Source organism: Pipistrellus kuhlii, unplaced genomic scaffold (assembly GCF_014108245.1).
Source record: "Pipistrellus kuhlii isolate mPipKuh1 unplaced genomic scaffold, mPipKuh1.p scaffold_m20_p_2, whole genome shotgun sequence".
NCBI classification, from domain to species: domain Eukaryota; kingdom Metazoa; phylum Chordata; class Mammalia; order Chiroptera; family Vespertilionidae; genus Pipistrellus; species Pipistrellus kuhlii.
Genome location: NW_023425515.1, coordinates 136,706,019 through 136,728,533, shown reverse-complemented (window position 1 = coordinate 136,728,533; position 22,515 = coordinate 136,706,019). Strand labels below are relative to the sequence as shown.

Sequence of the window (22,515 nt, the reverse complement as noted above, 5' to 3'; positions counted from 1 at the left end):
TAGCTTTGTCAGGAAGGTCTCTTGGTCTAAGTAGCATATTATCCTTTTATTAATATATAGTAGATTACTCTTTTATTAGTATAGAGTCCTTGTGCATGGGTGGGGGCCGGCTGGTCTTCCCTGAAGGGGGTCCTGGATCAGGAAGGGAGGTTCCCTTGGGGGGCGGGGCTGGCCTTGGTGAGGGACCTGGGGCAGTTTGCAGGTCAGCCACGCCCCCATCAGGGTGAGGGTTCCCACTGTGGGCCAGGTGGGCCTAGGCAAGGGGCTGATGGCCTTTTGCAGGTTGGCCACACCCCCATCGGGGTGGGGGTCCCCAATGGGGTGGGCTGGCCAGCCTGGTTGAGGGGCTGAGGGCCATTTGGGGGCAATTTGCAGATGGGCCAAGCCCCTGGCTTTGTCTGGAAGGATTTCCGGAAGGTCTTCTGGTCTAATTAGCATATTACTCTTTTATTAGTATAGATATACAACTTTCCTATGGTTTCTAGCCTAATCACAACCTTCTACTCAGTCTCTATCCCACCTGCCTTTTCCTTCCCACCCTATTCTTCCAATCCATAGGTTCTTCTTTTGGTTTTACTTAGTTTCTTGTTTAGTAAGAACCTACTCATCAGCTCTTTCTTTCTTTCTTTTTTTTTTTAAATATATTTTATTGATTTTTTTTTTTTTCGGGGAGGAAGAGAGAGGGACAGAGAGTCAGAAACATCCATGAGAGAGAGTCATCGATAGCTGCCTCTTGCACATCCCTTACTGGGGATGGGCCCACAACCAAGGTACATGCCCTTGACCAGAATCGAACCCTGGACCTTTCAGTCCACAGGCCGACGCTCTATCCACTGAGCCAAGCCGGTTCGGCACTCATCAGCTATTTCAAGGAAGTCCTTCACAGCAGGCTCCTCTTATTTTACCCACCACATCTGTCTGCAGCCCTGCTTCTCCCCACTCTCTTCCCCCTCCCCCCACCTAGGTGCTATTGGGGAAGGAAATGGAGAGTGAGTGGCTCCAACTGTGGTAGGTGCAAACATACACACAAAAAAATAACCCTGCATCTTGAGTTTCTCTCTTCCTAACTCGGTGTTGCTTTATGATTCCAACATAATGAACCGGTTAAATAAAAAGTTCTTTGTAAAGTGTAGAATGCTTTACAATACTAGTGTAAGGTGCAATTATTCACCCTCCCTTTGCATGTCAGGGCTTCAACTGAGTTATTCTGTGAGCAACAGAATAGGTATTGCAAGCAGGGAATGCCAGGTGTATGTTGGAGGTGAGGGGAGAGGAAGGCCCTAAAGAATATAAACCTGACCCGGAAAACCGCTTTCTCATTCCTGCCAAAACCCTCTAAGTAAAACTTGGTATTCATCTGAAAAGCCTCAATTTTAAAATCTTTCTAGGAGTGCTGCCCTGCCCTTGCTCCCTGAAGGTTTGAAGTTCTTAAAAAATGTCCTCCCTTACATTCACAAATCTCTTTCTCCTGGCCCTTCCCCTCACCTCACTAGCAGGCCTTCTCCCTTCCTGGTGACCCCAGCCAAGGACCCCCGCCCCGCCCCGCCCCGCCGTCCCCCGCGGAGGACTACAAGTCCCGGCATGCCGCGCGCCCCGGCCGGCTGCACTGGGGCTGGGCGCGTGGCGGCACCGAGCTCCGCGCGGGGGAAAGCCTCCCGGCGCCGGCCACGCGGGGAGGTAAGTGATCCGCTCGTGCTGCGAGGGCACTGGGGACGCTCCCGCACTCTCCCCTCTCCAGTATGAAAGGACACGAAGAAAACCACAATAAAAACCCTCCCTGGTCTCTGCTGTGTGTCCGGCCGGTGCCTCTGCAGCGTGTTGCACTCACGAGCGAGGAATCTGTCACCCTGGAGTGCACTTGGGGGCTGCGGGGCAGAGCTCGCGGAGTGGAACCGGGTGGCGGTACCCCCCCCCCCCCCCCACACACACACCCTTTCCAAAGACTGGCAACTGCCCCGGGAGCCCCCAAACTCAAAGTGAACCGTGGCTTCTTAAAAGTGTTGGCCAGAAACTTTCCCCTGTGCCGCCCGTGCCACGAGCTTGTCGTTTGGCTTTCGGTGGCGCCGCTGGTCCCAAAGGCTTCCTGGCGCCCCCTCTCCTGCCCTCGGCCCCGCCCCCCGCGCCGGTCTCCAGGCCGCCCCTCTATTTCCCTGGGGATGCCCTTGGCGTCCGGGGAGCTGTGCCGCGCCCTGGGCGACTTCTCCTATTTCTCCTGCGGCCACAGGGCCCCCCCTCTGCGCTCTGCGGTGCGGGCTGGACACTCCGGGGCTGATTCCCCGATGGGAGGCAGGGGCGGTGGTTGCCCTGGGGAAGCGCTGCTCTCTCTGGGGGTGACTGCTGACCAATAAAACAAGCCTGACCGAGGCACCGGTTTCCATCCCCTCCTGGCCTGTCTCTCCCCCTGTCTGAGCCCATTCCCAAGTGTGCCCCAAGGTTCTGCTCCAGAATCCCAGCATTAACGAAGGTATTTTAGCACATCCCGTAATATCCTGGAACAGAAAGTCTTGTTCGTTTGCATCTATCTCACACCCTACACTTACACACACACACACACACACACCATGGACACTACGCATTCTGTTGATACCACACACTACACACATCACAGACACAGTTCACATAGCACAAATATTACATTCATCACTACATTACAAACATACATTCATTACATTCATCACAAAAGAGTTCATCATTTTGATCAGCTGTAATAAAAGGACCCACCCATTTGACTCACACTCAATAAATGGTGCATTCATCCCTAAATTGTTGTTTGCTCACAGACATTGCTCACACACACATTACACGCACCATTTTTGCTACACACACACGCCATACACACACTACACATCATTGTTATTAGCAGAAAAGAGGATAATGTCAGTTTGTTGAAGGGAATGAGGAGGAAGTGGGTGAGCACTAGTACCTATACTTATACCCACAAATGTCAGTTTATGCCAAAAGTAGAAACTAGCTGGTGTCAGAATTTAGAATGCCTTTGTGGCTCATTTTATATAAAACGGGATTGATTTCCTACACCTTCGTAAACCCTTTCCCTTGTCTAATAAGCAAACTTTTGATCACAGCAGGCAAGAGGTGGGGGGCGGAGCAGGAGGGGTGGAGGAAGTCCTTTTCTGTAAGTAGAAAAATCTTGGAGAATCTTCACAGAACCCTTCTTCCTGAGATTGTGTCGAAGGAAGAGTTGGGTGTAACTTCATTTTCTTTGCCTCTCCTGTAAGGGTAGAGAGCTGAGCCTGATTTTGATCTGAGTAGTGGCAGGATAATACTGTCAGGACACCTTCCTTGCCCCCAGGACTCATCGACCAGCCCTCTTCCATTTGAGTTTGGTGGGAGAACAGTTGAGGAATTTCAATGCCAAAAGCTCTGTAACAACAACAACAACAACAAAAAGTGCTCTTTAACATCTGGTAGTGAACGAGTTGTCTAACTCAGAAGAGTTCATCATTTTGATCAGCTGTAATAAAAGGACCCACCCATTTGACTCACACTCAATAAATGGTGCTCAGAATATATATATACGCTTAGAATTCATCCCTAAATTGTTGTTTGCTTTTTCAAAGGGCAGTGGCAAAAATGGTTTGAGAGACTAGCTTCCTTGGCAATGATTGGTCAAGAAAATTTCTAATATCATTCCTGGAATAAGTAGAAAGAGAAAAATTTCACTTTAAATGTCAGGTTCCAAATGTAGATCATAATTCCCTTAAAATTACTAAGGAAAAGGGTGAGCCACAGATTTCTTCTTAATTCTGCCTGGAATCTATTCACTATTACAGTAGCAGATAACTTCTTGGGAACTTTCATTCTCTGCCCTATCTTGAGTAGTTTTGTTTACATCTTGGCCTAAAAATTTCCAAATATTGTTTATTTCAGTGGCAACTATGTGTTTCATGTCCGGTCCGCAGCATGCTTGTGGAATGGGAATGTTTATCTCTAGGGCGGGTTTCCCAAAGCAAGCAAGAGAACTGGGTAACTTCATCAAAAGGCCATGCCCAGTCACTACCCCACTTCCTAGTTTCCTGATTGGGATTTAGGACGGTAGGAGATACTATGAATTTGGGGGTTGACACAGTATTTTCTCTTTCCTATGTAACTAATAGAGTACCAGGTGCTCATCCTATATAACGAAGATGTAATATGCAAATGGTCGTTACGAGAAGGCTAAAGACTGGATCATGGATCAGCAGGAGGGTGGGGCAGCGAGCTATGAGGGTGGGGGGTTTGGGGGGAGCTACAGGAGGATGGCAGCGAGCTACTGGAACACAAAGTTGTGGGCAGGGCTACTAGTAGATAATAAGAGTTAATTGAATGTATGGAATTACACATTTTGTGCAACTCCGATAAACAGTTCAAATTAAACCTCCCAGGCACTGGCTGATGTGGCTCTGTTGGCTGAAGCATCCTTTATACCAAAAGGTTGCAGGTTATATTCCTGGTCAGGGCACATACCTAGGTTGTGGGTCCCATCCCCAGTTGGGGCGCATATTGGAGGCAAACAATTGATGCTGTTTCTCTCTCATATTGATGTTTCTCTCTCCCCCCCTTCCCCCCCCCCTCTCTTTCCCTCTCTTCCCTTCTCTCTAAAATCAATAAACATATCCTTAGGTGAGGATTTAGGACAAATTAAACCTCCCGGAACGAATTGTTTTGTTGAAGAATAAGGTTTGTTTCATTTGGAGTTTTTGCTGATTTCGTCTGGTAGGAAGAGTACTTCAATGAAAGAATGTGGGCGTTCTCAGGAGGTCTGGTCATCTACTTTGCATCCTCTGATGATACATGTTACTTCCTGCACAATTTTTCACAGGATTTTCTGCTGGGCATTGCTTTCCTTGTCCTCCAAACGATTACTTAAAAGCCAGTCCTGGGGACTTTGTCCACAGTGTCTATTAGGAAGAGAGAGTAACTCAGCGCTTCTGCATGTTCACTGGTTATAGCAGAGCCTAAGCACTCGGTTCTTTCTTTTAATGTCTTTTCTTTTTTTTCTCTCTCTCTCTCTCTCTCTCACGGGGGAAAGAGTTTGAAACATGACATTGATGTTCAGAACAACAGCACACACTTGATCATGCAGCACCAATGCAGGGGAGGAAGGAAAGAAAGCCATTGAGAGGGCTTGGTTTCCACCAGGTGCAGGGCGAGGCTGCGGGGCAGGGAGGCGCGCCCTCCCGGGGGGCGTGGCCGGGCTGGGGGGCGTGGCCGGGCTGGGGGGGCGTGGCGGGGTGGAGCGGGCGGGGACGGGGCAGGTGGGGTGGTTGGGGGGCGGGGCGGGAGCGCGGCCGCGCGGGGAGGGCGCTGTCGCTTTAAAAAGGCCGCCATGAGCCGCGGGCAGTTGGTGCGGCTCGGGTGCGAGTCCCCACGTCACGCTGGCGGCGCGCCAGCCGGTGCTGCTTCGCGGTGTCCAATGGTCCCTCCTTGTTGAATTCCTTTGCCGCCTACTTTGTGAAAGAAAACACTGGGGTTTCTTTGGCCGTTCTTGATAAGCCTATAAAAAAATGACATGTTTTAGTTGCTTCTAGGTAGGTTTTTCTCTTTTACTCTTACACACACACACACACACACACACACACACACACACAAAAGAAAGGAAAATATTGAGACAGCAGTGTAGTGGGTGTTACAGAGTATCACTGTGAGTGTTTTGTTTTTGTTGTGTTTGCTGAGATGCTTAGAAAATGGTGCCTGTGGTCACAGTTTCCAACTGCAGCCTCCGCGGTGCGGGGTCCGAGCTGGTCCTCTGGGCGCGATGCTGGCTTTCCCTGGGAACGGTCAGCGAGGGGAAGTGTGAGTGTGTATGAGTGTGTGAATGTGTATGTGAATGTGAGAGTGTGTGTATGTATGAGTGTGTGTGTATGTGTGTGTGAGTGTGAGAGTTGTGTGTGAGTGTGAGAGTGTGTGAATGTGTGTGTGTGTGAGTGTGTGTGTGAGTATGAGTGTGTGAATGTGTGAGTGTGTGTATATATGATTGTATGTGTGTGTGAGAGTGTGTGTGAGTATGTGTGATTATGAATGCGTGTGTGTATGAGTGTGTGTGAGAGTGAGTGTGTGTGAGTTTGTGTGTATGAGTGTGTGAGTGTGTGTGTATGTGTGAGTGTGTGAGTGTGAGAGTGTGTGTGTGTGTGTGTGTGTGTGTGAGTGTATGAGAGTGTGAGTGTGTGTGTGTGAGAGAGAGAGAGTGTGTGTGTGAGTATTGGTGAAGCATCCACTTCTCTAACTGGGGGCCGCCGTGGATGCACTAAAAGGATGCACTTGCCATGCCAGAGGAGGAGGAGTGCGGGAGTGTAAAGCGATGGGAGAGGAATGTATTTAATTTGTGGCTTCAGCTGTAGGAGAGCAAGCTCGTTTCAGAACTAGTTTGTGTTTGTTTTTAAAACAGTTTTGTTCATAGCGTTTTCATCTTGCTAATTGCATATTAGTTGCGGAAGGTTTTGTGTTGTTGTTTTTTCACAGTCCTTGTCCTGCTAAACAAAAAGACAAAGTGATGGATGCTTTTCTGTCTCCTTGAATGCTTTGGTGATTTTTTAAAAAACATAAATCTGATAAGCTGCCTTCCCTCTCTTACACACAGGCACACACCAGCACCACCTTTCTGTGCTGAAGGCCATCTGACATGTTTGTGAGCTCCCAGCATGGCCATCTCTCAGGGTTTTGAGGCTTTCATTGAGAGTATTGTGAGGTAGGGGGATGCTTGCTGACAAAAGCGTTAAGTGCTCTTTGGCATTGCTATGGGGGGAAAAAATATAGAAAGAGTGGGAGCAAACAAAACAAATACAATAAGAAAAACAAAGTGCAGCCCAGGGTGGGAAGGGGCAGGAAAAGGGGGATTTATTTTTTTTTTCCCCCCGCGACTTGGACTCATTTGTGAGTTGCAATGTTTTAAGTGGGAGCTTGCACCCAGAGGAAGCTGTGCCAGTTCACACAGAACTTGTTTTGAACAAGGATTCAATTTCATTTGCAAATGCTTATTGTCAAGGCAGGGAGTGCCAGCACAGAGGAAAGCACCCCTATCCGCCTCCTCCAGTTCTTTAGGTTTAATCACATCTCTCCAATCGCCGAGGGAACTGGAGATTCAAACAAACATACGTGAACTGGTGTGAAGCTGTAAAGGAAGCACTGTTTCCGGTTCAGAATATATATTCTTCTCTCACTTTCTAAGAATTAAACACAAGCTTTTCTCCCTTATTGATTAGTTGCTGAAGTAAAGGAAACCTGCAGCCTTCCCATGCTCTCTGTTGACATGGAAAACAAGAAAAATGGCTCTGTCGGTGTAAAAAAGTAAGTGAAACTGGCTTGTGAGTTCTGCTTCTGCAAACAGCAGAGGGACTGGTTTCTATTTTTATCCTCTTGCTTATCTATTACAAGACAGGCTGGGGGCTTGTACTTGGTTGGTCCACACTGGCCACCAGCCCCCCTTGTCCCCCTTACAAAACTTGTCTTTTTTCATATTCCATTTCTGAGACAGGTGACCCAGACATCAAACTGTACAGAAAGGGTGAGTGGTTCAGGCTTTGGAACAGCTACGGTTGAGGATTTCAGCCCTGCGTTCTGTGTATGGAAACAAAAACATCGAGCAAGCATGCTCTGCTTTCCAAGTCCATAGGCTACAATGGTGGGGGCAGAAAATGGAATTCAAGTCTTTTAATTTCATTTTTTAACTTATTTCCATGTCTTTTTAAATAAAATTACCTCTCTCCAAACTGAGAAGTATAATGAGGGAAGGACAAAAGCTTCAGCGAGAATACTAAGTTTTAACAACTTTCCTAATTTTATAAACTTTTTCTCTGGATATGAAAGATTTTCAGTGTATACCATAGCATTCTATTTTAAGGTCTGTCCTCACATTTGAAACTTTGATTACATTTTCTGTGAGTTATATGCTTGATTCTATTTTTTTTTTTAAATAGGAAAATTCAGTTGCATTATGTAGCATATGCTGAAACAAAACAAAAGTAAACTCACAAAGATAGCTGTGAGTATATGAAAAAAAATGTATATTCTCACTTAGGAATTATATTAAAGCTATAAACAATTCAATTATAAGGATAAAGTAAGTTCCAGAACAGTGTTATTTGTTTCATTTCTTTCCATGTAATTTAGTTTAAAATTGCCTTCATCTTGAGCTTTGGAGGGAACTAATTAAATGTAGTCCATAGAAGCTGTAATATCTAAATGAGGAAACTCTGTGCTATGTGTGTTTATGAATTAAGTTAAAGTTACTTTAACTTAATAAAAATGCTTCCTAAAATTCTCAGGTAATTCACTTGTCAGTACCCTGCTGCCATGCTTACTCTCATTCTTGAAGTTTGGGGTAGTTAGATGTAGAGTGAATGAAAGGAACAGGTGTTTTTTAATGTATGTGTTAGGTCAGTGCTGTCCAATTCTACTTTGAGCATTGATGGCCAAGTTCTGTTCTGTGAAGTCCATAATGGTAGCCACTAGCCTCCTTTGGCTATTAAAAACTTTAAATGTTACTAGGGTAACTGATGAATGGAACTTTTAATTTTATTTCACCTTAATCAATTAAAAAAGTTAGCTGCTTTATTGAAATGTAATTGACATGCAATACATTATATATCTTTAAAGTATAAAATTTGATAGGTGTTGATATTTGCATATACTCATGAAACATTACAATTAAGATAATGAATGTGCCTATCACCCCCAAAGTTTTCTCATGACCCTTTGTATTCTCTACCCCAAAACCCACCATCCCTTTCTGCTCCGTATCCTCAGGCAAGCACTGATATGATGAGTTTATTTTTTCTATAATTTTGTGCAAATGACATTTTTCAAAATGTACTTTTTTTTTTTTTTTCCAGCAGAGGTGCGGCTCTAGTTTCTTTCACCCAGGATGATTTATTTGCAATTCATTCGTGTTATAGTGTGTAGCAATAGTTCATTACTTTTTATTGTTGGTAATATTTCATTGTATAGATATATAATCATTTGTTCACTGTTTATCCTTCCACCTGTTGGTAGACATTTGGGTTGTTTCTATTTTTTAGATATTACAAATCAAGCTGATCAGATCATTTGTGAACAGGTCTATATGTGGACATATGCTTTTATTTCTCCTGGATAAATATTTAGGAATGGAATGGCTGGGCTGTATGGTAGGTGTATATTTAACATTTTAAGAAACTGCCAAACTTATTTTCCAAACTGGTTGTGCTATTTTATGTCCCCATCAGCAGCATATGAGTATTCCAGTCTATATCCTCACAAACATGATTAGAAAATAGTTTTTTGTATCTGATATTTATTTTCATTCTTTCTTTAGTGTCCTTCAAAGTGCAGAAGATTTTTATTTTGATGAAGTCCAGTTTATCAAGTTTTTATTTTATAGATAGTGTGTTTAGTGTCATATCTAAGAAGTGTTTACCTAACCCAAGGTCAGGAAGATTTTCTGTTATGATTTCTTAGACTGAGGACTATGATTTTTTTTATTGTTAATGTTTGTATATGGTGTGAGATAGGAATAAAAGTAATTCTGTTGATGGTGGTGGTTGATTTTTTGCCTGTGGATATCCCATTGTTCCAGCAATTGTTAAATTGTTTCTGCAATTTTGTTGAAAAATTAATTGATCATATATGTGTGGCTCTTTCTGGACTCTATTTTACAATCTATGATAATTTTGTAGATAATTATGCCAATACAACACCATTTTGATAACTATCCTATATAATAAGAGCCTAATATGCTAAGTGTCCTGTTGTCCAGACATCTGTTCAACCAATGTTAATATGCTAATGATGTGCTAAGGCCGCTCAACCGCTTGCTATGATGTGCACTGACCACCAGGGGGGAGATGCTTTGACCAGTAGGTTAGCTTGCTGCTGGGGTCTGGCCTATGGGAACTGAGCCAGTCAGGCCAGACATGCCCTGGAGCCCTTCCCGTGGTCCCTCCCCAGCTGACCAACCTCCTGCATCCCTCCCCAAACCCAATCATTCACTGTTGGGGTCCCTCGGCTTTCCCTGCACCCTCTCACAATCCAGGACCTCTTGAGGGATGTCAGAGAGCCAGTTTTGGCCCGATCTGAAAGGTTAGGCCAAGGGACCCCACTGGTGCATGAATTCATGACTGGGCCTCTAGAACTTTATAATATGTCTCAAAATCAATTTGTGTTATCTACCCAACTTTATTCTTCTTTTTCAAACTTGTTTTGGCTCCCATAGGTCCTTCACATTTTCATATGAACTTTAGAATCAGGTGGACAATTTCTATTTAAAAAATGCCTCCTGGTGATTTGATTGGCATCACATTGAATTATAGATCAAATGAGGGAGAATTGACATCTTAACAATATTGTGTTTCTCAATCCATTTTTCTCCACTTACTTAGGTCTTCTTTAATTCTCTCAGTTATGTTTTCTTGTTTTCAATGTGCAGGTTTTGCACAACTCTTCTCATATATTTTACTACATATTTCATATTTTTTATTCTATGGTAAATTGTATTGCTTTTTAAATTTAAATTTTATATTATTTACTGCTATCTAGAAATGCAATTGATTCTTTTATATATACCTGTATCCCACAACATTGTTAAACTCACTTATTACTTCTAGTAGATTTTTGGTATCTAACATAGACAATTATGTCTTCTGAGAAAAGACAGTTTTATTGTTTCCTTCCCAATGTGGATGCTTCCCCCCCCCCCATCTTATTGCACTGAATAGGACCTCCAATAAAATGTTGAATGGAAGTAGTGAGATTAGACACCCTACTTTATTCCTGATCTTCAGAGAAAACATTTAATCTTTTTAAAAAATCTTTCTTTTTCTCTATGTATTTTTTTGTCTGCTTTTACTTTTACTCTTTATCACTTATTTTTAAACAATTTGATTAAGAGACTTGGTGTTTCTTGTGCTTAAAAATCTGTTTTTATCTGTAGGCTTAGTTTTTATCAAATTTGGAAAATTTTCAAACATTTTTCAATTTTTATTTTGGTTTCCCCCCCATATCTCCTTTGGGGACTCTAATTATAGGTATATATGATCACTCAATATTGTCCCACAATTCACTAATGTCAATTAAATTTTTTGTCTTTTATCTTTTCGTTTCATTTTCGATAGTTTCTATTGCTTTGCCTTCAAGTTCACTAATACATTTTTTCTGAACTGACTAATCTCTTGTTAATCCCACCTAATATATTTTTCACTTCAGACAATGTGGTTTACAACTCTGGAGTTCAACTTGAATCTTTTTTCATATCTTCCATCTCTCTATCATATTCAGTCTTCACTCTAGCTTCTGAACAAATGAAATGTACTCATAATAAATGTTTCAATCTACCTGTCTACGGATTCTGTCATTTCTCACTCAGTTTCAGTTGATTGCTTTTCTTTCTCTTTATGGATTTTTTTTTCTCTGCTTCTTTGCATGCGTGGTAATTTTTGTTATTAAAACTATACTAAATTATAGTTGCCATCAATAGTGTATTAGTTTCTGCCCAGCTGGTGTGGCTCAGTGGGTAAGCATTGACCTACAAACCAGGAGGTCATGGTTTGATTGATTCTCACATGCTTGGGTTGTAGGCTCCATCCCCAGTGTGGGGCGGGTAGGAGGCAGCCTATCAACAATTCTCTCATCGTTGATGTTTCTGTCTCACTTTCCCTCTCCTTTCTTCTCTGAAACCAATAAAAATATATTTAAAAATAGTGTATTCATTTCAGGTGTACAACATAATGATTCAGCATATGTATATAGCAGGTGTACAGTACAACCACCACACTAAGTCTAGTAACTATCTGTCACCATACTAAATTATTACAATATTATTGACTACACACATTCTTGGCACTTCCTGAACTTGTAAGTCTATTTTTTTCACTAGGTGGGGGAAGTTTTCGGTCATTATTTCTTCAAATAGGTTTTCAGTATCTTGCTCTCTTTTTTCTTCTGACACTCCCATAATTTGGATGTTGTATGCTTGAAGTTGTCCCAGAGGCTCCTTACACTATCTTCATATTTTTGGATTCTTTTTTCTTATGCTTTTTCGGTTGGGTGTTTTTGCTTCTTTGTATTTCATATCTTTGACTTTATTCTTATGATACTCTAGTCTGCTGTTGGATCTCTGTATATTATTTTTATTTCAGTCAGTGTAAGCTTAATTTCTAATTGTTCCTTTTTCATATCCTCAAGGATCTCTCTAAATTTATTGGCCTTTTCTGGAAAATTCTTGAAAAACCTTATAACTGTGGTTTTGAACTCTATATCCAGTTGTTTGCTTTCCTCTGTTTCTTTTATTTGTGACCTGTTTCTTTGTCTCTGCATTTTGGCTGCTTCCCTGAGTTGATAGAGTGGCTTTGTGTGCTGGGTGTCCTATAGGGCCCAGTGGTTCTGCCTCCCTAGTTACCTGAGGTGGACACTCTTGGTGCACTCCTTTGTGGGCTGTGTGCACAATCTTGTTGTACAGTAGTTAAGCCTTGATTGTTGTTGTTATCACTGGGAGGAATTGACCTCCAGGCCAATTGGCTGTGAGAATCAGCTGTGTCTACGAGGGGAGGAATTCTGTGCTGAAGACACCCTTATGAGGTAAGACTTGCTTCAATGGGGCTTTGGTGCTGCCCCCTGAGTGTGTCCTTTATGGATCTGAGGAGTAGTAATCTGGATGGTCCCACTCTGACTCCTGGGTACACTGGCTCTTGGATCTCCAAGGAGGTGCTAATTTAGCCTCTGCCTGAGGCCACCCAGCAGGAGCTATGGAGAGATCTGCAGATTCCTCTTCTTTGTTTGGGTTTTAGAGGTGCCCAGATGAGGCTCAGCTTTGAAGCAATGCAAGCTGCTGTGGGGCTTTGGGCCTTCTTTTGGATGTTTTGGGTCTCTCTGACTCAGCTGCAGTTTGTTAGGTAAGTTTAGATTCCAAAGGACGGAGCCATTCATATGCAAAAGCATCTGCACACAGCTTGGATGGGGTGGAGTTTCAGGGCGGAGCAAACAGCAATGGCTTCCCATCAGCCCTGCCCTAAGAGGCTCCTGAGTTTCAGTGTCCCTTGGAAATCACTGCAAGCACCTCTGAGAGAAAGCTGCCCTCGAGTTCCACCCGAAGCCAGACAGTCCAGTTTCTCCCCATATGAGTCTGGGTCCCCAGAATCTCACCTAGAACTGGAGTTCAGAACAGTTGGGAGCTTGTGTCTCACTGCGATTGAAAAAGCCAGCCGTGTACTCAGTTGCCAACCCTCTCCACGCGCACTCCTCTGTACCTCTGCACTTTACTTCCACAACTCCTCTGAGTCTCAGTGTGCTTTCTCTTTCCTTCTAGTTGTAGAATTTCCACTTAGCCAGCCTTCCTGTGGTTTTGGATGGTGTTCATTTTGTCTTTTAGTTGTAGTTTTGAAGTTGTTGTGCAACGCAGCAGTTCAGATGTTTACCTATGCCACCATCTTGGTTTCTCTCCTATAAGTATTCTTGATCTTTGTCCTGGGATGTGCTTACATTACTTGGCAACAGGTAATTTGATCCTGTTAAGTCTTGCTTTTAAGAGTTTTTTGGACTGTTCTGGCTGGTGTGGGTCCATTAGTTGGAGTGTTGTCCTATATACTGAAGGGTTTGATTCCTGGTCAGGGCACGTACCCAGGTTGCAGGTTCAATCCTAGTCAAGAGGCAACTGATCGCTCTCTCTCTCCCTCCCTCTCTCCTTCCCTCCTTCTTGCCTCTATCTCCTCTCTTTTTCTTCTGTCCTCTTTCCCTCTCTCCTTCTGTCCCTCCCTCCCTTCCTGTCTTTAAAATCAATGGGAAGCATCTCCTTAGGTGAGGATAAAAACAAACAAACAAACAAACAAATAATGGTTTAGGCTAAGGGTATTTTTCGCTTTTATCAAGGTAAGACTCTCCTTTTCACTCCAGCCAATGCTCCTGAATTATGAGGTTTTCTGTCTGGCAGATGAAAACAGACACTATTCCCATCCCTGCATGATCTCCAAGGATTTTTCTACTTTTTTTTGAGTGGTTCTTTCTCTAGCCTCAGTTAGTTTCATTTCTATATAAAAATCATTACTCTGTGTATTTGAGAATTTCAGGTCTCCAGAGTTCTCTCTGTGCAGCTCTTTTTTTTCTAGGACTCTACCCTGTGCACAGCCTAAAATCATTTTCCAGGTAGTAACTGGATAGAGTTTACCTTACCTGTTTCCCATCCCTCAGAGATCATTGTTTTTTATTGCCTATGTCCAATGCCTTGAGTGTCATTCTTTCATATACTTTATGTATTTTTTTAAGTTGTTTTAGGCAGAAGGGTAAATCTGGGCGCTGTTACTCCATTCTAGGCAGAAATGGAAGTTCCAGTTAATTTATAGAGCAACAAGTGGTTAGTGGTTAACCTATTGGACAGAGCAGAGTAAGATTATATCTCAGAATCCCCAAAAGGCTTAAAACATAGAGTCTTTAAAACACACACACACACACACAGTCTTAGGCTTTTTAAAAAAAATATATATTTTATTGATTTTTTACAGAGAGGAAGGGAGAGGGATAGAGAGCTAGAAACATCGATGAGAGAGAAACATCGACCAGCTGCCTCCTGCACACCTCCTACTGGGGATGTGCCCACAACCAAAGTACATGCCCTTGACTGGAATTGAACCTAGGGCCTTTCAGTCCACAGGCCGACGCTCTATCCACTGAGCCAAACCGGTTTCGACTTAAGGCTATTTCTGAGATCTACAAAAATTGGGGCTGACAGTTGCTTCCAATTTTCTTTCTAGGTATGGAAAATACGGTTGCTTACTGGGGGATGTACTGTTGTTACAAAAGGTCTTTTCCAAAGAAGCCTAGGATAATAGACCTTACTCACCGGCCACATGCTCCTGGTCAGAGTTTTATAAGGCTACTATTTATGGAGTCCCTTCTATGTGTCTAGCACTTTGTGTGAGTCTTGTTAATTCTATTTTGAGGTATGTGTTATTATTCCCATTTCATAGCTGAGGAAATCAAAGCTCCAGGAGGTTAAAGGCCTTCTAAGATTTTATAGCCTGTAAGTTAAGTGGTGGGACCGGGTTTCAGATTGAAGGCTTGCTCTGAAGCCCAAGTGCTTTCTTCTGCACTGCAGTGTCTAGATTGCCAGAGGTGTTCTCAGCTACCTTTACTACAAGCATGAGGCTGTAGAAGCCCTTTTTCTGTTTGTTTTCAAGACTTGTAGATGGATATAAACATCTAATAATGTAACCATAATTTAGCAAAGATAGGACTTCCCTTTCCAAAATGGTATATTTCTTAAAAGTGCAGAATATTAGAATATTTTAATGTCTGTGCTAAGTAATCTAGACCAGTTTTTCTCAAACTTTAGTTTGCATCACTTGGAGGAGTATTAAAATACAGATTGCTGGCCACACCTCCAGAGTTTCTAATTCACTACGTCTCTGATGGGTCCCAGGAACTTGCATTTCTTACATGTTCTCTGGTGATGTTGGTGCTGATGTTCTGAGAACCACTGAACCAGGCTAGCTCAAGGTTTTCAACTTACGCCCTATGTTTTGTTGTTGTTGTTAATCCTCACCCAAGGATACTTTTCCATTGGTTTTTAGAGAGAGTGGAAGAAAGGGGGAGACGGAGGAGGGAAACATCGATGTGAGAGAGACACATTGATTTATTGCCTCCCACATGAGCTCTGACCTGGGCCAGGGATTGAGACTGCAGCTGAGATACATGTTCTTGGACCATAATTGAGTCCTGGACCCTTCAGTCTACAGGTCAACATTCTATCCATGAACCAAACTGGCTAGGGCTCAACTAAATGCACTATTGATATTTTGGGCCAAGTCATTCTTTGTTGGAGTTGGGGGTGTACCGTGTGCATTTTGAGATGTTTAGCAGTGTCCTGGTCTCTACCCATTAGGATGCTAGTACTGCACCCTCTCTGATCATGACAGTCAAAAATGTCTCCAGACATTTCCAATTGTCCCCTGGGGACAAAATCAACCCAGTTGAGAACCACTGCTCCAGGCTAAGCTCAGCATGAAGAATGTGTAACAGAGTGGTTTTAGGTATCAAGATTAGTTAATCTATACTACTAGTAAAGGAATATGCAAATTGTCTGGGACAAGTCACAGTAACAGTAATGACCAAACAGCAGGCTGCATGGGGTGACAAGGCTGGCATGGGGGTTAGTGAGGAACGACCAAACGACTGAACAGCAGACTGTGTGGGGCAACCAGGCCAGCAGAGGGGGCATTTGGAGGTGACCAGGCTGGCAGGGGGCATTTGGGAGCAACCATGCCAGTGGGGAGGTAGTTGGGGGTGACAAGACTGGCAGGGGGGCAAAGGCAAGGGGGCAGTTGGAGGAAATCAGCCTGGTAAGGGGAAGCAGTTGGGAATGACCAGGCCAGCGGGGGGGAGGCAATTAGGGGTGAACAGGCTGGCGGGGGGAGGGGCAGTTAGGGATGACCAGGCCAACAGGGGTTGGAGGACAGTTAGGGCCAATCAGGCGAGCAGGCAGAGGTGGTTAGGGTTGATCAGGCTGGCAGAGAGGAAGCAGTTAGGGGTGATCAGACAGGCAGCCAGGAAAGCAGTTAGGAGCCAGCAGTCCCGGATTGGAAAGGGTGGAGGCTGGGCTGAGGGGACACCCCCCTGCACAAGACAGAGTGAAATACTGATGTGGAGAAACATATTGATGGGTTGCCTCCTGCATGCGTCCTGACCAGGGCCCAGGCTAGGGAGGAGCTTGCAACCCAGGTATGTGCCTGGATTCAAATCAAACCTGGGATCCTTTGTTCCGTAGGCTGAGCCAAACTGGCTAGGGCCCCAAAATTACTTTTTTTTTTTTCCTTTCCTTTCAAACAACTTTGTCTTATAACTATCCTCATTCAGTTCATAACTGGATGGAGTCTGGCTTTAGTGTTGGGACAAGTATCTTCTAGTGCCAGACAGACCATGAATTCTTATATCATTGTTGTAAGAAAGATTTTTGGAACCTATGCTTCAGGCTTTCAATTTGGCAAAGTTAACTAAATGACTGTGACAGGATAAATACTACCTTGACACTTAATTTTAGTTCAGGTTCTTAATTAAAAAATAAACAGAAAAATTACATTTAGAAAGTGATAAAACTTCTGTCAAGTGGTAGCATAGGTAAACACAGTACTTGCATCCTTCCACAGCCATATCAAAATTACAACTAAATTACTGAACAGTCAGCACTCAGAACCACCTGAAATCTAGCTGAATAGAAGTCCTACTACTAGAGATTTAAAGAAGAAGCTACAGCCTTAGCCAGTTTGGCTCAGTGAATAGTGTTGGCCTACAGGTTCCCTGGCCCTGGTCAGGTTGCTTGCAGGAGGCAACCAATCAATGTGTCTCTCTCACGTCAATGCTTCTCTCTCTCCCTTCTACTCTCTCTAAAGATAAATGGAAAAATATCCTTGGGTGAGGATTAACAAAATAAAAATAATGAAAATGAAGAAGCCACATTGAGACTGGTATGAGGGGCAGAGACACAGAATTGGCTGGTCCCACATCCACATGTGTTGGATAAAAATCAGGAGGGATATCTCAGCTACAGAGGAGCATACCAGACCCCAAAGCCCAGGATTACAGTGTAGGGAAGAGAAGTCCCCATAACTTCTGACTGTAAAAACCATTGGGAATTGGAGCTTAGATGGAAGGCTACTGGAGTCCCAGGTAGTTCTTCTTAAAAGGCCTTCACATGGACTTTGAGTTACTCTAGATTTGTAAGCTTTACTCCTCTGCACAGATGCCATGTTTTTCCCTCATAAATCACCTCATAGTTTAAAAATGCAATAATAATAAAACATTTGCAGTCAGCAGAACACAAAGATCAGAATTTTTTGAACAGCAACCCTGAATCATATTCAGTATCATAATCAGTTATTTTTAATTAACTTTTTTGATATCTACAATTTACCTAGCACTGTGCAATGTGCTTTGCATATATTCAGTGAATATTTACAATAACCCATGAGGTTCTCATTATCCTATTAAGCCAGCTTACAGGTGATAAAATTGAGGCTTAGAGGGGTTGGATGAGCTGCCCAAAAAGCTAATAACTTGTTAGACATAGGATTCAGATAAAAGCAATCTAATTTCAAGATTCAGCTCTCCAACCACACCCTACATACAGGGCAGACTGTGAAATTAACCCCATTGACACATAGGAAGACTAAAGCAGGCAAAAATGAAAATGTCTCTTAATAGTTTACATTTTTTTCTTTACCACTTTTTAACAACAAAAGCTTTTGTCCTTTTGTTCTGCTCCAATAAACTGCAGTTGCTATTCATCATGAAATTTTCAATATGCTTTCACTTACTCTTCTCTCTTTATAGTTAGGCTAATTTCTACTGCATCTCCTTTTGATTCTGCATCAGGAGTATACCTCTTTTTGAAAACCTTAAAATTAATTTAAATTTATTTTAACTGAAAAAACATTTTATTATATTTAAAACAGGAAGAATGTCAACTTAATTTCTAATTACAACATACAGAGATTCTTATAACTGTGCTGTTTGCATCAAACACATTATAACATTGCATGAGTACATAGGAAAAATCATTTAAAATGAATCAATCTGTTGACATCAACTAGTTGGCCATGTATATATGTGTATATATGTGTATATGTCCTAGAGAGGACACAGGCATCTAATAAGAGAACTTCAATTTAACAATAGTATTGTAAGTGATGAAACATTTAAAGTGAAATGTCACACCAAAACAATGAAGTTGTTTTTAACAGAAACATATTTTATACCAGTTCAATTTCTTAAATTGAAACTAATTCAAATTAAATAAAATTAAAAATTCAGTTCCTCAGTCAAATTTTGAATGTTTAATAGCCACATGTGATTAGTTGCTACCACATTGCACAGGTATATAGCCAAGAGAACCTTGCACACGTACATCAAGAGGAGGGTTAAATGAGTATAAGATTGAGGATGAGGATGATTTTGGGTCAGAGGAGTGGGGTTCGGTTAGTTATTGTCAAGATTCTAGCTTTCATTTTGCCTGGTGGGTTCATGAGTGCTTATTAAATTTAAAAATAAATGACTAAGAGGGAGTCATCTTAATAGTTAGGAATATATTCTTCTACAGTTTCTGTACAAATACTCTTGTATCTATCTATCTATCTATCTATCTATCTATCTATCTATCTATCTATCATACTAGAGACCTGGTACATGAATTTGTGCATGGGTAGGGTCCCTTAGCTGGCTGGCGATCAAGACCTATCAGGAGGCTGGCCGGGTGGAGGGGCCACGGGAGGTTGGGGGGAGGGGCTGTGGAAGGTTGGCTGTGGGAGCGCACTGACCACCAGGGAACAGCTCCTGCATTGAGAGTCTGCCCCCTGGGTCAGTGTGTCATAGCGATTGATCAACCATTCTGGTTGTTCTGGTCGTTCAGTCATATGGTCGCTTAGACTTTTATATATATACTAGAGGCCTGGTGCATGAAATTTGTGCACAGGGCGGGGTTGTCCCTCAGCCCTGCCTGCACCCTTTTCAATCTGGGACCCTTGGGGAATGTCTGACTACTGGCAGTCAGACATCCCTCTCATAATTTGGGACTGCTGGCTCCTAACTGCTCACCTGCCTGCCTGCCTCATCTCCCCCTAACCAATCCTCTGCCAGCCTGATCATCCCCTAACTGATCCCCTGCCAGCCTGGTTGCCCCCAACTACCCTCCTTTGCCGGCCTGATGGCCCACAACTGCCCTCCCCTGCTGGCCTGGTTGCCCCCAACTGTCCTCCTGTGCATGGCCTGTCACCCTCAACTGCCCTCCCCTGTCAGCCCAGTCACCCCGAATTGCCCTCCCCTGCCTGCCAAATTGCCCCCAACTGCCTTGCCTCGCAGGCCTGGTCACCCTCAACTGCCCTCCCTTGCTGGCCTAGTCACCCCCAACTGCCCTTCCCTGCTGGCCTGGTTGTCCCTAACTGCCTTCTCCTGCAGGCCTGGTCCCCACAACTGCCCTCCCTTGCTGGCCTTGTCACCCCCAACTTCCCTTTCTTGCTGGCCTGGTTGCCCCTAACTGCCCTCCCCTGCCTGCACTCAGGACCTGAGCTTCCCTCTGGCACCCAGGACCCAAACTGCTTCCCTCTGGCTGCCACCACCACCCACCAGACCCGGTCGTTTGGTTGTTTTGTTCATGACGCCTCTTGGCCTTTTATTATTATGCTAGATAGTCACACAACAATGTACACATATATTCACATGTATTCAAGAATATACACATATATGTGGTACATTGAAAAACACACATATGTTCAAAGGGCACATAAATAAGCTTTTATTGAACAAATGGAATTATAGTGTTTTTTGGTGGATTTCAGATAAACAGATTTTGAATTAATCGTAAACATTGGTACTTGACACTCTTATTGATCTATGTTTGGCCATGCTTAGATCCTTGTTAGAATTTCTACTAAATTTTTAAAACAATTCTAGATATTTTACATGTATATTTATATCTGTATAAATCACAAGTACTCAGTATCAGTTTTTTACATTCACTTAATTTTACTCTCTTTTTCATCAGTTGGTCTTTTTTTCCCTTCTTCCCTTTTTAATAGGAAGCGGTTTATCTCCCCACTATCAAGCCCCTTACCCCTCATTGGAGAAGCTCTACCGCAATAGAAAGTTCACAGAAACAATTTAGCAAGGACTTTCAAAGGAATCTATTTTTTTAAACTATTTTTTTTAAAAAAACATTTTATTGATTTTTTTACAGAGAGAGGGACAGAGAGTTAGAATCATCAATTAGCTGCCTCTTGAACACCCCCTACTGGGGATGTGCCCGCAACCAAGGTACATGCCCTTGACCAGAATCGAACCTGGGACCTTTCAGTCTGCAGGCTGACACTCTATCCACTGAGCCAAATCGGTTTTGGCAAAGGAATCTGTTTTTTATTAATGTCATACCTTTTGTTACGTGTGTATCCCACTATCTTTTTCTGTCTTTGTGCTCAGCATGTTGTTTCATTATGAAATATATATATATTTTAATTTTAGAACTAACTTTTCTTTTATAATTACTAGTAAAGTGATAACTTGTCTTAGTAATGAATGTTTTAATGTTTTAAACTTGCTTTAATATTACACTATTAGTTTTTTTTAATTGAGATATAATTGGCATATAACATTACTTGTTTCAGATGTACAATATAATGATTCATTATTTGTATATTGTGAAATGTTTACCATGAACTGTTACCATACATAGTTACAATTTTTTTTTTCCTCAGCCACTTTCAAATATATAATATAGTATTATAGTCAAACCTCAGTTCTTAAATGTCTCCCACCTCAAACAATTCGGTTCTTGATGGAAAAATGTCTCAGTTGTCTAGCAAAACTTCTGTTCTCGACCTGACAATCCTTTCATGCTGACAACCTGTATGATCAGTCACGCATCTCTCTGATGACAAAGGAGAGAATGCGTGAGTATAAGTCAGTTTACTGCTAAACCTCATGTTGCTAACAGCTCAGGAAATTGTGCTGTGAACATTTTCATGTTTGTTTGTTTTTTTGTTTGTTTGTTTGTTTTTGCTTTTGTTGCTGCTTATTATTAAATACTAGAGGCCTGGTGCACGAATGAATTCATGCACCAGTAGGGTTTCTCAGCCTGCCTGTGGGATCAGGCTGAAACCAGCTCTCCAACATCCCTGAGGGGTCCCGGATTGCAAGAGGGCACAGGCCAGGCCAAGGGACCCCACTGGTGCACGATTGGGGCCAGGGAGGGATGCAGGAGGTTGGCCAGCTGGGAAGGGACCATGGGAGGGCTCCAGGTCATGTCCAGCTGGTCTCACTCAGTCCCCATCAGCTGGATCCCAACAGTAAGGACCCTAGCAGTAAGCTAAGCTATTTGTCAGAGTGTCTGCCCCCTGGTGGTCAGTGTATATTATAGCTACTGGTCAACTGTATGGCCCACTTGTGGTCACTGCACATCATAGCAAGCGGATGAGCAGTCTTAGCATATCATTAGCATATTACACTTTGGTTGAATGGACAACTGGACACTTAGCATATTAGGCTTTATTATATAGGATGTACAGTAAGTCACCATTGGTCCTAAGAAGGTTAGTGATAGCAGCAAAATGAAAAGGAAAGTTGTGAGAATAATGATAGAGCTTAGACATGTACTGTATATAAAAAGGTTAAAACAGGGAATCATTTGGAGGTCTGGAATGGATTAATTCAATTTACATGATTTCTAATGGGGGGAAAAAAAGATTTTTTTTTTTTTTTTTTTTTAACAAATCCCTTCTGGAACAGCCTTCCAGAACGAATTAAGTTCAAGAACTCAGGCCTCACTATGCTAGTTATATCATCATCATTATATTATATATGCTGTACATTATACTAGCTGTATCATCATGCTGTACATTACATTCCCATGACATTTATTTTATAATGAAGTTTGTACCTTTTGGTCACCTTCACCCATTTCTCTCACCCTCTTCCTTCCACCTCTGCCAACCACTAATCTGTTCTCTATATCTATGAGTTGGGATTTTTCAATTTTCTTGAAATATTTAACTTTTATATTTCACATATAAGTGA

At 42.7% G+C, this 22,515-nt stretch overlaps 1 protein-coding gene across 2 annotated transcripts in view; it reads left to right on the top strand.

Annotated features, from left to right (window-relative positions):
* Nucleotides 1-1,589: 1,589 nt before the first annotated feature.
* SAMD13 (sterile alpha motif domain containing 13) overlaps nucleotides 1,590-22,515 on the top strand; it is a 52,819-nt gene continuing 31,893 nt past the window's right edge. The window contains exons 1-2 of one of the 2 annotated variants that reach the window (XM_036443738.2): nucleotides 1,590-1,677; nucleotides 7,200-7,284. In XM_036443738.2, the coding sequence (XP_036299631.1) occupies nucleotides 7,232-7,284 (53 nt within the window). In that variant the 5' untranslated portion in view covers nucleotides 1,590-1,677; nucleotides 7,200-7,231. Of the gene's footprint in view, nucleotides 1,678-5,330; nucleotides 5,529-7,199; nucleotides 7,285-22,515 lie in introns of those variants that run through there. The other variant, XM_036443737.2, reaches the window with a different exon arrangement.